Raw genomic sequence first — 17974 nt, forward strand, 5'->3', positions numbered from 1 at the left:
TGGTTCGGTATGGTGTTGCACAATGGTGTCAACCGTGAACAACCCTCATCCCGTACATTCACTTTTGTTGGCGAGGCGGTTTGTTGGCTTTCCAAGTGTTGTGCTACACCTGCAAATAGATCTACGTTGATTTGGTATGAAATTCTGCACCAGTGGATTCCTCTTGCTCGATTCTATTCCTTTCTTATCATCCACCATTCACAATTGGCCAATTCTGCTGATAACCTAGGAAGAGCCCTGCTCCGACCACTGGCGAAGAACGAAAATGAATGGAACAGAACTGTTACGTCATCCCAGCCGTGATCGCTTAAAGGTACAGGGTGGGCCCTATATCTCCCACGAATTTTGAGCCTTATGTAAGACCCATTTTCTCAGTGACTACTGCGTGTGGCGCATGCAGGTTTGTTTCATTTTATTCGCGATTATGTCATGCATTGGAACTAGAACTAAGATTATGTTTCAAAGACTGAAAGTTTAATGATTCTTTTTAACCAACATAGCATGTTTTTTATTCTTTTTTCCGAAGAAAACAGTTCAAGAAGAATATAAAGGAAACTGTTCCAAGAAAAATTAATTATTGAGTATATGTGTACCATTCTAGTTCAGCAGCTGTGCATTTCTGTCTCCTTTATTATAGCTTAAGATCAGCCTTCTGTGATTTCAAGTTTCTATAATGGGGCAAATGTAACAAAAAAATTCATTTTTAGATATTGAGGGTCATAAACAAAAAACATGCCAACTTTATTAAAAAAAAAAAAATATGCACTGAACCATTTGCCTAATAGCCACCAGCCATACAGTCATCGCCAGAGTCAGCTTTTCGTTTCTTTGTTTGTTTTGTCATGTATTTTGCCTCTCTCTTGGCAAAATACGGTTGCCAATTGTCATCTCCATTGCACCTAGCACATCACAGTGTTGCGCACTGGAAAGATGTTAAATGCCCTCAGGATGTTAACTTGGGCCATGCAGCCTGCATTGAACATGAGCGCAGCATCAAAGGTGGCAGTTTTGAGCATCTACATTCCAAGGAACACATTTTTCGGTGTGTTCCAGCCACCTGCGTGCAAGAAAGTACGCCATGTGCCTTTAGGTTGCCAGACTGCTTTTTAAACACCTGCTAAGCTGAGAGAAATTTGCAGTTTTGGTTTCGAACAAAATTTAAGTGCAGAAGAAATATGAGCAATTGCGAGTTTGTGCAAGGTCTAAAGAAAGGCGGCATGGCTGCTTATCGCTTGGTTTCGATAAGCTGGTTCTTTTGGATAAATGAAAATGTGGAAAAATATGTGGGGCACTGAATATTGTTAAAAAAGGCCTGAGCATTCGAAAAAAATTGGAAAACCAAAAATAAACTTTAAAAAAAATTTTCCCCTACCCAGGTAGCTTAGAGTTTAGCAAAATGTCGGCAACATCAGTGCCCTCACATTCTACCCGAAATTAGGAATTGAAATGCACGGTCTTGGTGCTCGGCAGATCAATGCCGTGGCCACGAAGCCATACTCGAGCAGGTGCCCACTCTGAAAGGAACAGCAAGCGTGCACTGACCTGAGGCAGGGTGCCTCTCACGAGGGCGGGGATGTCGTCATTGCCGTAGCCCAGGGCAGCGAGTCCATTGTCCACCTTCATGTCCTGCATGTACTTGCGTAGCACGTCGGCCAAGGCCCGGCCGGCGTCCGCTTCCTTCAGATTGGTCACATCACCCCCTGCAGTGGACAGGAAGTATTGCAGGGGTAAATATGATACGCAGATCCAACGCACACGTCGGCAGATTATCTATATGATAGAAAACTTTAGTGAAGGGGTGCATCAAATGCTATACTTACAACTAAATGTGATCTACACAATGCATGACATCATGCAAAGCTTATGTTTATACTGACATGTGTATTTGTTTGTCTTTATCGGGTGACACGTTTTACCGCCTAACAAATGTTATCGCACAGCGTAGGACGCGCCTGCAAATTTTTCGTCGAGAACATCCTGCTGCAACATGGTGCCCAAGAAGTCCTCATCACCGACAGAGGAACGGCCTTTACAGCAGACCTCACACAAGCCATTCTGCAATACAGCCAGACAAGCCACAGGAGGACAACTGCTTACCATCCGCAAACGAATGGTCTCACGGAGCGCCTGAACAAGACCCTCGCCGACATGCTAGCAATGTACGTGAATGTTGAGCACAAGACGTGGGACGCAGTCCTGCTGTATGTAACCTTCGCTTACAACACGGCGGTGCAAGAAACAACACAGATCACACCATTCAAGTTGGTTTACGGCAGGAACGCGATGATGACGCTCGATGCCATGCTGCCGCATGTCACTGACGAAGAGAATCTTGACGTCGCTACCTATCTCCAGCGCGCCGAAGAAGCCCGACAGCTCGCCCGTCTACAGATCAAGAACCAGCAGCGTACCGACAGCCGACACTACAACCTCCAATGACGCTTTGTTGAGTACCAGCCCGGCGACCGTGTTTAGGTATGGACCTCGATACGCCGACGAGGACTGAGTGAGAAACTATTGCGACGCTATTTCGGACCCTACAAAGTCATCCGACGTATTGGTGCACTGGACTATGAGGTCGTGCCAGACGGCATTTCGCATTCACAGCGGCGCCGCACACGATCTGAAGTGGTCCACGTGGTGCGTCTTAAACCCTTTTACGGACGCTGACGAACTTTCCTTATTTTGTTGTTTTCTTTGCTACGAGTGCTTCTTTATCACTTTCGTTTGTGTGCAGCATTGGGTCGATGCTTTTTAAGAGGAGGGCATTGACATGTGTACTTGTTTGTCTTTATCGGGCGACAAGTTTCACCGCCTAACAAATGTTATCGCACAGCGCAGGACGCGCCTGCATGTATCGGAAGTTTCTGGAATGTTATCGATGGTTCCGTCCACTGTCTTTCACCGCGACTGTGCAGGCAAAGTCAAGGTATGTTTCAGTGGCAGCTGTCGTCAATTATTAACAACAGGATACCTGATGAGAAAGAAAAGATAACCAATGAATCACAGCAGTTAATAAAGCTTATGTAATGAAAACCAATGACCTCTCAAATCAAGATTGTACTAATTAGGACATTAACATTAGGGTGCATAACTAAAGTAACATTAGCATGTATAATGATGTTGCAAGGTGAATGCAGTACGAATTAAAATTCTGGTGTATTTAGTGCTAAAACTAAGATATGATAACGTTTTTTTTTCTAACATTGTGTTATTCCAGTTTAACTTTGACCACCTGGGGTTCTTTAACGTGCACCCGTTAACATGGTACCGAGTGTTTTTTTTTAATTCCACCCCCATCAGAATGCAGACACCATAGCCAGAATTGAGCCAAAGCAGTATGAATCCTGCCGACAGGCTTCCAAAAATAGTCCGTGTAGTAAGCAACAAAATATAGATAGGTGTTCCATATTGCTTCAAGGGGGTGTTTGTGGAAAAATGATGCGTAGAACACTAATGCACTTTGCCTCCAACAAGTTTGTGGTATGGTCATCATGTGACTGGTTCTAACTTTGTTGAAGGTAATAATAAGATAATGTCAGTGCAACTCAGACCTTGTGGGGATAACAAGTGTTTAGCAAATTTACATAAAAGTAAATGAGGCCCATTTTGTAGCAGCTCACTGCAATGCGTAATATCAGAGCTTCAAAACGACATAGGATGGTGTGCTCAGAAAGGCACGATTACAGTCGCCGACCGTTTATTTGGACCTCACGGGGTCTGCGGAAATGTCCGAATAAACAGGTGTCCGAAAAAGCAGATTAAGAAAAGAAAAAAAAAAAACGAAATTCTTTATTTCCACGCACTTATTCGAGCTTGGCAGTAGGCTTGAAGAAATCGTGAATGCGCCGTTGCACGCTGTTCCGTTTACGCGCTATCAGATAAGCCGGAATCTCGGAGAGGGTCGTACGGTCACTATAGGCAGCTGAAAGCACAGTCACTGCTTGCACATGCTCCGCATGCGACGGCAGTGCAGCACATGGTGCGTCATCTTCTGACTCAGAGTCATCGTCCGGCGGTGCAGCAGAAACCTGACGAATGATCTTGCCGTCATGGAGTTCTGCGCGTGTCAATACAGCAGTGTCAGCACCTATGAAACTGTCAAATGAGACGGTGTCCGGAATCGCAATGCAACCAGTGCACAGGTCTCGGCAGAACATTTTCCGCGTCAGTAGGGAGCACATCGGCAGGCGACAAATTTTAGGCCTCCTGGCACCTGCTTGCCGGCATTCCCCAGCGCAGTCTGCGCGGGCACTGTCGGCGCCATTAGGCACTTGACGCGATGTTTCCGTACGCCGCGTTGGATCACCAAAACCTCGACACAGCACACAAAGCAAACACCACCATGCCGACATCAGTCGCACAAACGAAAAACGCGGCCTGCTCGCAGTGTCTTGCCCGAAGAAACAAATCAGCTGCTCAATTGTCTTGACATGGCTTACTAAGCTGAAACCGGAAATGCTGTAGAGCCACTCTATAGAACCAGGCAGCAACGATGATGATGAGTGGGGATTTCCAGTAGCGCCACTTCGTGGGGCAGCAAGGAGGCTCTGTTCAAAACAAAAATGACGTTCAGCAAGTCGAACCATGCGCCGGTCAGAGTCGGTGCATGGTGCTCTCGATCGAGTTGGCTCAAGGAGTGTCCGAAAAATCAGACGAGAGGTTGCAAGGTGTCCGAACTTTCGGCAGTTGTTATACATTATGGCCTATGGGGAGAATGGCGGTGCCGCGAAGCTGACTGAATAATCGGGCATGTCCGAATTTTTGGAGTCCGGAAAATCAGTCGGCGACTGTAATGCAAAATGCAACGGCAGGCTAGTAGTGATTACCAGAAGTGAAAGAAAGGTAGTTTACACGGTTGAGCCGTGTTATAAGGAATTCATGTCTGACATGAAAATGCCTTCGTTATATTCGATATTCGTTATAAGCGTAATATTATTGCCAGTGAAAAAAGAAATCATAGATTCTAAGATTTAGTTCATTATACAGCCGAACCCATTTAAACGAACTCGACAGTTCTGTGAAAAGTGATCCTTGTATCAGTAGTTTGTTATATGTGGGCTCCCCCTTCAAAGCATGCAACAATTAACGACACTATTGCAGGCGTCGGCAGTAACGATTTGACACTACTTAGATCTGAAAATAGGATTTTCAGTACCTTCATATTTGTTCCTGGGACTTTTTCACACCTAACTGCAAGTTTACACTAAAAACGTCATCTAAAGAGCGAAATGCAGCGTCATAGCCCCTTCGAAACAGCGCCTGGCCAGTTCCAATCACCTGCCATTTCAAAACTACGACCACATCTGCCGGCATTTTTTCTTTGAGACCTGGTGATACATTTTACTATCGGCGGGACACAAGGGGATACTGCATAGGATAGCGAAGCGTTCCAGTTGGCTGAAAGCAAAAACTAAAGCTGCGGCGTGCTGGCATTTTGCAAAGATCTTGCCATTACGGCTAAAGCATTTTGTCAGACGTGCAATTTTGTCAAAAGTATAACAGATTGCCAGCGGTGCAGCCGCCATCACATTTCTTTTGCCATCAAGGCCAATAAAACATTGTTTAAATAATAAAACAGAAGTGACACCGCAAGAAGGCATTTACCATAAAGCGCGTTTTGCAACATGGGTGTGGTGTTGCACAAAAAGTTCCACCCAAACCCTCAAGATTCGAAGCTTATTTGAAATAAGCCAATGCCGTTCGGTGCCAGTGCCTGAGAATTCCAGGGGTAGGGGGTGGGTTCAGATGTACCCCCTCCTCCCTTCTTTTGTGGAAGCCCACGCTGTATTTGTGGCAAATGCTTTCGTAGCATCTGATAGCAGCTTGGCGGTTGAGACTGCATGCTGAGCGAGTGGGAGTGACTGTTGTTATACCACTTTTTGTGCTGTGTGTTTAAACCTCACAACCCCCCACTGCTGAGCTAGTCGCTGATTGATTGATTCATGGGGTTAACGAAAGTCCCAAGGCAAAAAAGATACCATAGTCGATGGCTCAAGGTTGGTTCTTCAACATGTACCTGATCCTAGCTAAACGCACAAGTGTTTTTACTACCCGCTGCAGCAGCCCCGTGACAATTACATCTTTATTTTTATTCGATATACCTCCGGACCAAAGTACAGTCGGGCCTGCTTATAACGAACCTGAGTGTTACGCGGCGTCTGTTCGTTATACCCCGAAGTTCGTAGTAAGTGGGTGACAGCTTAAAAAAAAGAAAAAAAAAATGTGGGTAGTCAAAACACAAAACTTATTTTTTTGCAAAGAAGTTCATGGCGTCCATTTGTTTTTGCAGTGCAGATCTGATGAGGGTGGTTTCCAGTTTATTTAAAGCAGAAGCGTGCTCTTCGCTGAGGCCTTGGCATAGACAAGTTGCCTGAGGCTCTCTATGTAGCCCATTGCTACAGGCACACTTATGCGTGCTGGCTCCGAAGTTTCATCGTCATCCGATTCCTCTGCGTTGCTCTTCACCCACACTTTGCAAGCAATGCACGGTTCCGCAATATCAGCGTCTTCATCAGCAGAAATAAAGTCATCCCAACCGTGCAGTGTCGTAGCCCCCGTGTTGAAGTCGACGACACGCTGCCACAGATTGCCGCCAGACCGATCATCTTCGGAAGCATCAGGCTCGCATCAGGCACTGCATCGATGAAGCCGGCCTTGCGGGAACAGTTCTGCGCGCAAGCAGCTGTCACCTTCGTCCAGGCCGCCTTTGCCATCTCAACGGCTGAATACAGTGTGAACGTAGCCTAAAACTCAAAGCAGCATGTTGGTGGCCGGGTAGTCAACAGCAATGAGCAAGCGCTCCACAATGCGGTGCCTATACGATGCCTTAAATGCGTGTATTACGTCCAAATCAAGCGGCTGCACTTTCAAAGTGGTATTGGGCGGCAGGAAAAGTAGAGTAACTGCTGTAAAGGAAGTTCGCACATTGTGCGCTGAGCAGTTGTCGAGCACGAGCAGCACGTGCCTTCCTTGCTTCTGCGTGTCGCGGTCAAACTCACCCTGCCACTCTGCAAATAAATTGTGCGTCATCCGTGCCTTAGTATCGTGCCTGTAGCGCACAGGTACACAGCTCCAAAAGCAATACAGCTTCTTTGATTTTCCAATTACAAAGGGCACGTGCCGGTCACTACCATCCGTATTAGTGCACAGAAGTACTGTAACGCACAGATGCACAGCAGATGATAAAATAACGCAGGTTCGTCAGTGTTATACACGTCCTGCTCAGTGTAGCTTGCAGTAATGGCTCAGTTTCTCAGAAGCCAAATGGCAACGTATTGGTCACTTACCGAAGCTGCCTCGCCGACAATCGATTTACCATTATGCAGATGTTAATAAGCCGTTGTTATGTGTATGCTGTTTACATATGTCTTCCAACAGTGTCCTGTAAACATAATGTCATTACTACAGTTACATGTTCACATGTTTGGGAATGTGCATATTTATACGCCACAAAGATGCTTGTAGTTCTACGTATTATTTTTGTACAATCAAAAAATGTTTTTTGCTGTCGATAGCTGAACTGTCTGCCTTTATGGAATGTTTTTTTTTTCTTTGGGGGGGCGGGAACTAGTCAAGCTGTCTGTTACAGCTTTTTTCCCCTTACCTCCCCCATCACATTGATGGAAATAAATAAAGGTTATTATTATTAAAGGTTATAAAAACAATCCCATGCCGCCCTTTGAATCGATGTAGCCAGCCATTGCCTGGGCAGAAGTCAGGAAAATCTAGCAAGGACGCAAAGCTTCTGGCTTTGCCTAGCGTCATTGGTCCACTTATCGGACGGAATGTTGCGAGCCTGTGCGTCGGCGAAACAATTAAGCAGTGCATTCTCTACGTCTTGTTACGTTTTGGCCGAGCAGGGCTCCGAGCCGAGACAGGAACACTACGCCGAACGAAGAACGACGTTACTTTATTCCGGCATAGCTGCTGCCGGTTGATACAACAAGCCACTCCGGCGTGGCTGTGCTGGCCTTTTAACCAGCCTCGCCTTCACAAAGGGAGAGGGAAACACAACCCTCCTCACGAGCAGAACCATGCGCGACAGCACCTTATCTCACAGAAAGGCTCGCCGAGCTTCGGCACTTCATGTAGGCAGACGCATGCGCGTGAGCGCAACAGCTCCTCCCCACGGAAGAAGATTGGGGGGGGGGAGTGGTTCCCAGAAGGTCCACACTGCAACACAAATGCACTTCCGAACGTTTGTCGAAGTTTGACAGAAGAATACATTCGGTTTTCCCTTGAAGCAGTTGAAGCGGGCGAAGTGCCGGAAGGTGAGCCGAGGGTACGGAGCGACTCCGGCGTACTGGGCGCTGCTGATGCGTAATCAGGTGCCAGGACCTATGGTGACCCCAGACGTCACAAGACTGCTAGTAAAGGCTTCCTTGGCCAAATCGGGCGCATTGTTGAGAGATGAGCCCGTGGTGAAGTGGTTCTGGAGTATTGAGCTACTGATGGGTGGACAGATCGGGCACCGGGTTCTCAGGTGACCGCAGGCGTCAGAGGGTTGCTCGAGGAGGCGTCCATGGCCAAGATCCTGGGCATAGGCAAGAAGGCAAGCCCCCACAGGCACAACAACAACCGCTGGATGCGGCCCGGCCCGACCCCGATACGCAGAGGGTTTTGGAATCTTTTTAAAAGAAACAGAACTGACGACCAGTGAGGACCCTCGACAGACCCAGGCCGGATAATGAATTCAGAATGAATGCTTTGCTGCATTACTGCCGAGTGACGCCGAGTGAGAGAAGGCCCTGCTCAGGCCATCTGCATTTGCATGCAGAGATCCTTTCTTGTGTTTAACCGTGAACGCGTACGGTTGCAAACTTAGGCTCCAACGTAGTAATCTACCGTTTTTGTTCGACATTTGTTGAAGCCATGTGAGCGGCCTATGATCTGTAATAAAAATGAATTCTGAACCTGACAAGTAACATGAGAGCTTCTCTAGAGCCCACACTAGGCACGCGCATTCTTTTTCTATGGTACTGTAGGCTTGTTCGCGAGCGCTCAACTTTCGGCTCACGTACAAGATCGGATGTTCGTGTCCGTACTCGTTTTCCTGGCTTAGTACTACACCCACCCCTTTTTCGCTGGCGTCACATTGCACAAGAAAGGGCCTTGAGTAGTCCGGGCTTGCGAGGATTGGCTTTTCTGCAAGTGCAGCTTTCAAAGAAGCAAATGCAGTCTGTTTGGCTTCGTCCCATTCTACCCGAGTAGGGGCGTCTTTCTTTAGTGCGTCTGTAAGTGGGCTAGCAACCTCCGAGAAGCCCTTGATGTAATGTTGGTAATAACCTACCATTCCTAGAAATGTGCGGATTTCAGTTTTCGTTTCCGGCCGGGGAAACTCTCTGATTGCGAGAATCTTCAACTCAAGTGGGCTTCGATGCCCCTGGCCTAATCTGTGTCCAAGGTAGTCAACTTCAGAGCACCCTAACCTACATTTCTGAGCTTTTAAAGTTAAGCCAGCCTTTAGGAGCCTATCTAGCACTTCGCGCAATTGGTTCACGTGCTGAGACCAAGAATCTGAAAATACGGCGATGTCGTCTAGGTAGGGTAGAGCGAACGCCTCCGCTCCAGATAGGATTTGGTTCATTAGCCTTGAAAATGCAAAGGGGGCATTTTTGAGCCCGAAGGGTAGAACCAAAGGTCGGAAGGTGCCAAAAGGAGTCACGAAAGCCGCTAAGTGGCTCGCGCGTTCACTCAGTGGCACTTGCCAGTACCCACGCACTAAGTCGAGCGTGGAAATAAACTTGGCTCTGCTCACTTTTTCAAGACAATCTTCTACGTGAGGTATGGGGTACACTTTGGTAGCAGTCACCGCGTTAAGCTTATGGTAATCGATACACGAGCGAGGCTCTTTACCGCTAGTTTCCACAATTATCATTGGGGACATGAAATCTCCTTCACCCGGTTCGGCAATTTTAAGTGTCAACATCTGTTCGACGGCCTCCCTCATCAGTCTTTCTTGCCGAGGTGAACATCGGTAAGCTTTACATCTCGTGCTGCCAGGAGAGGTTAACTCAATATCATGAGTCATCAGAGTGGTTCGACCGGGAACCTTTGAAAATACTTGCTGGTACTCAGTTATCAATTCTGTCAGACCTGCAAGCTGGCTTTCGCTGAGAACCGCTCTGTTGACTGTCAAAGCAAGGATCTCATCAACAGAAAAACAAACTAGGCTGCGTGGGATATCTGGAAGTTCGGCTATTACTTCTTCCGGTTCATTTAGCAACAAGTTCACGATCTGCACTCGCTCTACGTACGGCTTCATGAGGTTACAGTGATAGATACGCACTTCCTTCTTACGACCCGGCAGTTTGATAACGTAGTTAGTGTCTGAAAGCTTTTGTTGTACCGTCCCGGGGCGTTCCCAGTGTACTTCCAACTTGTTCGCTTTCGAAGTGCGTAGCATAAGCACTTTTTGCCCTTCATTGAATTGGTGTATGCTGCTGTTTCTATCATAACGTCTTTTCGCTTTTGCCTGTGCTGCGAGCATGTTAGCCTCCACCAGAATCTGCGTATCGTACAAGCGTTGCAACAGGCTACAAACGTACTCGACCACCGTTGGATCGCTTCCCTTATCTTCCCACTTCTCACGAACTAGCTGAAGCGGTGAGCGCAATGCCCTCCCATACACGAGCTCTGCTGGACTGAAACCTGTAGATTCATGGGCCACAGAACGTAAGGAAAACAGCATAGCTGGCAACGCAGTGTCCCACTCCTTTTTCTGTTCGTAGCACAAGGCCCGTAATACGCGCTTCATTACTGAATGAACCTTTTCTACACTGTTGCTTTGTGGATGGTGAACAGAACTGTGGTGTATCTTGATGCCACACTTGTTAAGGAACGTGGTGGTCAACTCGCTCGTAAAGACGCTGCCAAGATCCGACTGGATTTCACTCGGGAAACCAACGCGGGAAAAGATGTAGAGGAGTGCATCCACTACGTCTGTTGACGTCTGGGCACGCAATGGCACTGCCTCAGGAAATTTAGTTGCAGGGCACACCATGGTCAAGAGATATTTAAACCCCGACTTTGTCACTGGCAAGGGCCCGACGATGTCTACCACGACTCGGTGGAACGGCTCCGTAATAATCGGTACGGTGGCCATGGGCGCCTTACGTTTCTCGTTCGGTCTACCTGTGCGCTGACAAACGTCACAACTACGAACAAACTGTTCCACATCTTTAAAGCAGCCGGGCCAGTAATACTGGCATAGCAACCTTGCTTTTGTTTTGTTAATGCCGAGATGACCAGACCAGCCTGCCCGATGGGAAAGCTCCAGAATGTTCTCGCGGTACTTAAGAGGAACCACAAGTTGGTCAACGCTTGTACCTTTCTTTCCGTGAAACAAACGGTACATTATGCCACTCCTTTCATAGAATGAGCCGCTGCCTGTTTCTTGCTTAAAAACGCTTTCACGGCATTTTGCGAGAGTTGAATCTTTCTTTTGTTCCTCGATCAACGTGTCCTTATCAACGGAAGACAACGCCTGAAAATCGCGGCTCGTGGGGGGGATACAACTGGTTTCAAGTTCGCTTTCGTCGTCGACGGATTCCTGCGAGCCTAAACTTGGGCCGCCGTTGTTATCGGCCAGACCGTGATGATGGTCCGCAGCGCTGCGAGTGATAGCGCGTGGGAGAAGCTGCGGTTGAGTTTCAGCTTTTTTCGCCATCGACCTAGTAACAATCATAACAGGGTTCATGTCGAGCGTGACTCCAGACTTCAGCAGCTCTTTTGCCGTTCTGTTTGATAACAAATATGGACACCTTGGCAATACATCGTCAGAGACGGCTGCTTCGGTCTCAATTTCACCAAACGAACCTTTCAAAGTTACTTTGGCTACTGGTAGGCTCAACATACTTTTTTCCAAGGCCTGCCGTAAGCACACGCAATCCCCCGTGAAATCTCCCGCCTTTACGAAGGACGAGTGCACCACGTCATACGTTGCACCTGTGTCGCGCAATACTTTACATTCCTTTCCGCTAACTTCCATGCCATGAAGGTACGGACGCAGTAGGTCTTCGTTTGGCTCGTGAACGAACTGGACCGGGGACACTCTCGGAACCCGGCATCCCGCGGCCACGTGTCCGGATTTGTGGCAGTTAAAGCAGACAATTTGTTTTGGCGCCTCAAACGACTTGTGCCGTGAATTGAAGGATTCCTTTAGTTCATTCTCATCTTTCTTCTCTGGCTTACGAAATGATCTCGGCTGTCCTGTGGAGACACCTGCTACCCATCCGTTTTTTCCGGAATTATCAGAACGGTGTTTAGCACAGTAGTCATCGGCATACTCCGCTGCCTTTCGTGCAGTTTTCACGTCTGACCTGTCGAGCACCCATTCCCTCAATTTGGTTGGAAGCGTGGAATAGAACTGCTCTAGGCAAAATTCCTCAAACATTTTCACCTTGTCATCAAACGCGTCGGCGCCTTTCAGCCAGTTTTCCAAAAAGCTTGCTAGCTTGTATGCAAACTCCGAGTAGCTTTCGTCTGGCTGTTTAGTTGTTTCTCTAAACTTTAACCGAAAAGCTTCAGGCGACAAGTTATACTTTGCTAACAACGCTCCTTTTACGTCCGCGTAAACCTCCGCTTCTTCGGGGCTCATCCTGGCTAACATATTGGCGGCTTCCCCCGGTAACAAACTCAGAAGTCTCTGTGGCCAGGAGGACAGCTCAAAGCCCATTCTTGTACAAGTGCGCTCAAAGTTTGTCAAAAACAACCCCAATTCACTACCGATGGAAAAAGGCTGAAGAAAACCTCTCATGTCATAGTTGACAGGACTCTGTTCTGCCTTTTTTGCCAGTGTTTGTTTTAGTTGTTCCAGTTGACACTGCTTAAGTTCCTCCTCTCTTTCTCTGGCTCGGCGTTTCTTTTGGATTTCATCCACTGCTTCAGCAATTTCATCGTCTTTGGCCTTGCAAGCTAAAATTTTGCTCACAATTTCGGGCTTCCGAATAGCTTTGCTACATTCCACACCGAGCTCTTCTGCTACGGCTAACAAATCTACTTTTAGCAAGCTATTCAGATCCATGGCTGCCCGCAACTGTAACGAAAGTCCCCTCTAGTCGCCTTTCCTATTTCCTGCTTATGCCAAGAAATTATAACGCTCGGCGTACCAGAGTACAAGACCAAAAGCCTCACCGACTGCTGCCGCAGAACCTCCGGGAATCCACCATCTCACCGCAGCCACCAGCTGTTACGTTTTGGCCGAGCAGGGCTCCGAGCCGAGACAGGAACACTATGCCGAACGAAGAACGACGTTACTTTATTCCGGCATAGCTGCTGCCGGTTGATACAACAAGCCACTCCGGCGTGGCTGTGCTGGCCTTTTAACCAGCCTCGCCTTCACAAAGGGAGAGGGAAACACAACCCTCCTAACGAGCAGAACCATGCGCGACAGCACCTTATCTCACAGAAAGGCTCGCCGAGCTTCGGCACTTCATGTAGGCAGACGCATGCGCGTGAGCGCAACAGTCTGCACAGGTGGCCTTCCGCCGGCGCTTTCTGTTCGTTGAGTCGGCGGCAGAGCTGGCGATCTTTTTCTTCTTTAGAATCGTCGAGGTGGTTGATTTAGACAGTACTTCACCACTCGCAGTTTTAGCACCTTGAGACACTTCCTTCAAAACTGCTCGCTTCGTTGCCATGTTCAGCGCTTTTCGTTTCATGACTGCTGCAGGCACGGCATTCCCATCCGCCATCCTGAATTGCAACGTGGGCCCAACCAGAACGAAGCGCGGAAGCGAGGCGACTAGTGTGGAGAGGCCTGCTTTGCCGGCAATGGCCAGAAAACAAAACTTCTGAACTTTAGCTGGCATTGTAGTGGGCGTACCGAGACAGCAAGGGAGTTGCAAGAAAGAGTGAGGAGAGGGTAGCGAAGCGAGGGGCTTTAGAGCGGAGTTGCGAGGTTGGGTGGGAGGGTGATCTTGGAAGCCACACGCCAACACTTGTGGACAGCATGATGGCAAGGAGAAGGTAGAGGGGCATGATACGGATAGTTTGCCTTCGAGGAGACTTGGGAAAACAGACCGCACGTGCAAAGGGGTCGGAGTTCGTCGTTATTTTGCATCACGGTGGCGGGTTTATACAGTCTGTGTGCTGTAACCGATCGGCAGGTCTCAAAAATGTTCGTTAAAAGTGCGATTTTAGGCAATTGAAGTAATGTATATTTTGACAGTTGCATGGCTCTCGTTTGTTTTAAGCGAAAGTTTGTCTTAAGTGGGGCCGTTAAATGTGGGCTCGACTGTATTAGAGAAGGGAGTGGGAAACTAGAAATACAAGGAAAAGTATATATGAAAGCATTATGTGAAACACAATGAGTAAAGAATAAGAGTGTGCATTTGGGCTGGTTGGTTCATGATTACGAGCTCCGAATAAAGCATGATTAACATTATTATAAAAGTAGCAGGTAGCAATATTAGCTATGACCAATAAAGAATAAAACAACAAAATAAAGCAAGCTTAACATCGTTAACATAAAAGTAGCAGGTACAACAATGGGTTCTGTTTCCACAATACTAGCTAAGGCATTCTTAAAGAGCTCATGGTTTAGGATTGTAGCAGCATTCTCGGGAAGGTGATTCCACTTGTCAGACGAGCGTGGAAGAAATGAAAGTGAAAAGGAATTAGCTCTGAAAAAAAGGTATGCGCTGCCCAGCTCGAGCATTCAATCCCGGCCACTGCAACTACATTTTGATGGGGAGCGAAATGCATGAATGCTTGTTTACTTAGATCTAGGTGCAGGTTTAAAACCCCAGGCTACAAAATAAATTTGGAATCCCCGTGCTATGGTGTACCTCACAATCAGTTTGTGGCTTCAGCAAGTAAAACTTCAGGTTATAATTCTTTGTTGCAATACCTATTATATGGACACTTGAAGCAAATTTTTGCTGTCGTCGTTGCTGTGACGTTCTGTATATATTTAGGTATATGTGGGTTATATTGCCACGCTATTCTGTCACAAAAGTTGCTTATACCGTCTTACATTCTTGAAAAAATTATTCCTCAAAATTTTGAGAATGAAAGCCCACAAACATTACGAAACAAAACACTGACACGGCATACTTTTTATCTTAAGTCTTCACAGAGTTTTAAAAGTGCGAAACAATGAGAGAGCTCTAACCTAAAAATGGTGCAATTATATTGACGCGGCTGTGCACTACCTCCGGGATTAGGCTGGGAAAGACGTTTTATACATGCCAAGTATGGAGAAGTGGCGGTAAAGCTGCTAAGAAAGATGTTGGCCTTAATTAAAACACATATATGAAATTGTGCGATGGCAGGATTCAAACAGAGGACCCCTAGCACAGCAGCTCATTTTTACTTAGTCAGCTTACGTCTGCTTCAACTCATGCTGTCACTACAGCTACAAGCCTCAGACTTAGTGTAATATTCTAACATGTTTCTATCGCATTCATTGCTTCGCCCTTATGGCAAAATGGTGAAATTTTGTACAAATGCTTTCTTTTCTTTTCTTTCCTTTTTTTTTGTTCTTGTGGCATTTTGCCCCTTCAAAAGGTGGCTGGCATGACTTGGGAATAGAACGAATGATTGCGCACGTAGCAGAAGAACGATGTAGCCACTGAGCTGCCAGGTAGATCTCAACTTGAAGGACGCAGTTGGGAACGCTTCTAGTTGGGGGCTATGGGTCTCTACAAGACGGAGGAGCTCACCAAGGGCCTTCACTGCCTCAATGTGGCGCTCGGGACACATGACGGCGGTAAACTCGAACACGGCTGGTGACGTCATCACCACAGAGAGGCCGTGGGGCTGCACAGGGTGGAGGCAAAGAAATGAGATTTGCAGTGGGGTGAAGGTAATATTAAGCACATGCCCGACAAGCCCAGTAGATTACGCAGGTGCGTGAATCAAGACGAAAGAAAGAAACAGCTTTGTTTTAAGAGACACACTTGTGGCATTCAACAAAAAAACACTAAAGCTACCACTGGAGTTACAGTTAGTATTGACACAAAAGTTCTGTCTCCCATTTTTTTTTCTTGTTTAGATAGCTGCTGAATCTAATTCCCAGTACAAGCCATCAATCCTTTGCAGCAACAAACAATTCGAAGCACCTTCTATACGAGCCATTCAAAATGCATGCCTCAGAATGCAATGTAGCTTTAGACAGAAAGGAGACTGGCATTCTCGTCACCAAATGCAGATCTGGTGGTTGTGTGGTGTCGCATACAGCTCAAAGGCGTGCCAGTCAGCCCGGTGCAGCCGTTCAAGGCCGTGGTGACTGTGCCGCTGAAAGCTGCCACACTGGCCCTTCCGATTGCGCGCTTCTCTTGAAAACACAGGAGAACGTGTCCCGTCGAGCGTCGAATGAACTCGTCTTTTGGCAACATGGTCGTGGTGTTTACGTAAGCGTCAGCTGCGTCTTGTACCATGATACCACCACATCAAGTTTCAGTGACATGATGAGTTTCCTTTTTCACATCCGAAGTCACGTTACACTTCTCGTGCATTTTTTAAGCAGTTACACTACAAGGTAATGCAATTAATTATTTGTTGTGCGCTCGAGTAGTCGAAATTAATTACTGGGCTGACAACACTCTTCAATAAACAAATATAAAGGAGATGAAACATTTTCCGGCAGTACTCCTTTACAGCGACACTGACACTCGTCAAGGGCAAGGCAATAAATTATTTTTTCTAAAAATCAAATCAAAATGGACAAGTACAATTTTCTTTTGTCTTATAAAACAAATGCAATGAGCTTTTTATTATGAGTGGTTGAGTATTCCTGACAGAATTAAAATGAAGAGGGCCTTCGCTATCGGGCTAGTACTTGAACGTCCTGGGGGAGTCTCTAAATCGTGTCGTGCATTTACCTTAATTTCTCAATTACTAAACCTCTGTAAGTGATAATATTGATGCCTTTAATATTCTTGAGCATTAATCTATCATTTTAGGTTGACTTAACATTTGCCTTTAGAGGCCCTTTAATGACCACAAAGCAGAGTCAATGGAGACTCAGCTGATCTAAGCCAAAAGCCTTGTTGCAAGCAGCACACATGAGGAAACCTCCAAACGTTTTAGTAATCTTTGCTTTGCTCCTGTGCACTTATAACCACGATGACACGTTTTACTGTTAATGTAGTCTGACACCAGCCTCATCATCCCAGATATCAGTAGTGACAAGAGATCGTCACAAATCTGTCTGGTATATCCCCTTTTCACATGATTCCCCTGAAAGCATCGGAAGAGAGTCTCACGGTTGTCCTTTCTACTGTTATGAGAAATAAATAACCATGAGGATTCTGAACAGATGGCGCTAGCGGTGTGCGACAATCATCATTGGAAAAAAGCAAAAAGAGCAATGCAAATGATGCCAACCACATGACGACTTTTTCTCACTAAAGCTTCCTTCCAGCCGTTCTTCTGCACTTGTGACTAACGATATTTTAGAGCTTTAGTATAATAAAGCTGAGTTACCAATTATGGAATAACCTATGATAAAGATCAGCCTCAAGAAACAGCTGGGTAACTTAAGTTTGCAGGTAAAGTCTCAAGGACTTTACCTGCAAACGAGCACAGTATATCTATCACTACTGCATAGAACTTGCTTATGCTCATCTTAAGTTTTGCTGCTTATTCATACAACAATGCAAAAAAAAAAAAGATTGTTGTGTCTGGGAGGATAATAATGAAGCACATACAGAGAATCAGGTCCTTTCCCCCCAAGCACACTGCATTGATTAATTCATTCATGGGGTTTAACCCTTTGCGGTCATGTGCTGGACCTGGGAAGCGAAAATATCTCTTCTGCTCAGATGTCGAGTAATGCCCAATGTGTGCAAGCTCGTGTTTGCCGGGTATTATGGTCGGTAGCACCAGCGTTTGAGAACTTCCTCAAGTAATTTCTGTACTTTCCAATGTCTCCAGGTGAAGGCGGCACTTTTTTTCCTTCCCTCATGCTTAAAGAAACTTTTGCGCGATTTCTGGTGTTAAGCGCCAACAGGACGGCGCAGTTACCTGC

General features: G+C 46.6%; 1 protein-coding gene across 1 annotated transcript in view; it reads right to left on the bottom strand.

Annotated features, from left to right (window-relative positions):
• T3dh (Type III alcohol dehydrogenase) overlaps positions 1–17974 on the bottom strand; it is a 75317-nt gene that overhangs the window by 9746 nt on the left and 47597 nt on the right. The window contains exons 10-11 of the mRNA XM_070536259.1: positions 15666–15762; positions 1543–1700 (exon numbers count right to left, since the gene is read on the bottom strand). Of these exons, the coding sequence (XP_070392360.1) occupies positions 1543–1700; positions 15666–15762 (255 nt within the window). The remainder of the gene's footprint in view (positions 1–1542; positions 1701–15665; positions 15763–17974) is intronic.

The sequence above is a fragment of the Dermacentor albipictus genome, chromosome 3 (assembly GCF_038994185.2).
Source record: "Dermacentor albipictus isolate Rhodes 1998 colony chromosome 3, USDA_Dalb.pri_finalv2, whole genome shotgun sequence".
Taxonomy (NCBI): domain Eukaryota; kingdom Metazoa; phylum Arthropoda; class Arachnida; order Ixodida; family Ixodidae; genus Dermacentor; species Dermacentor albipictus.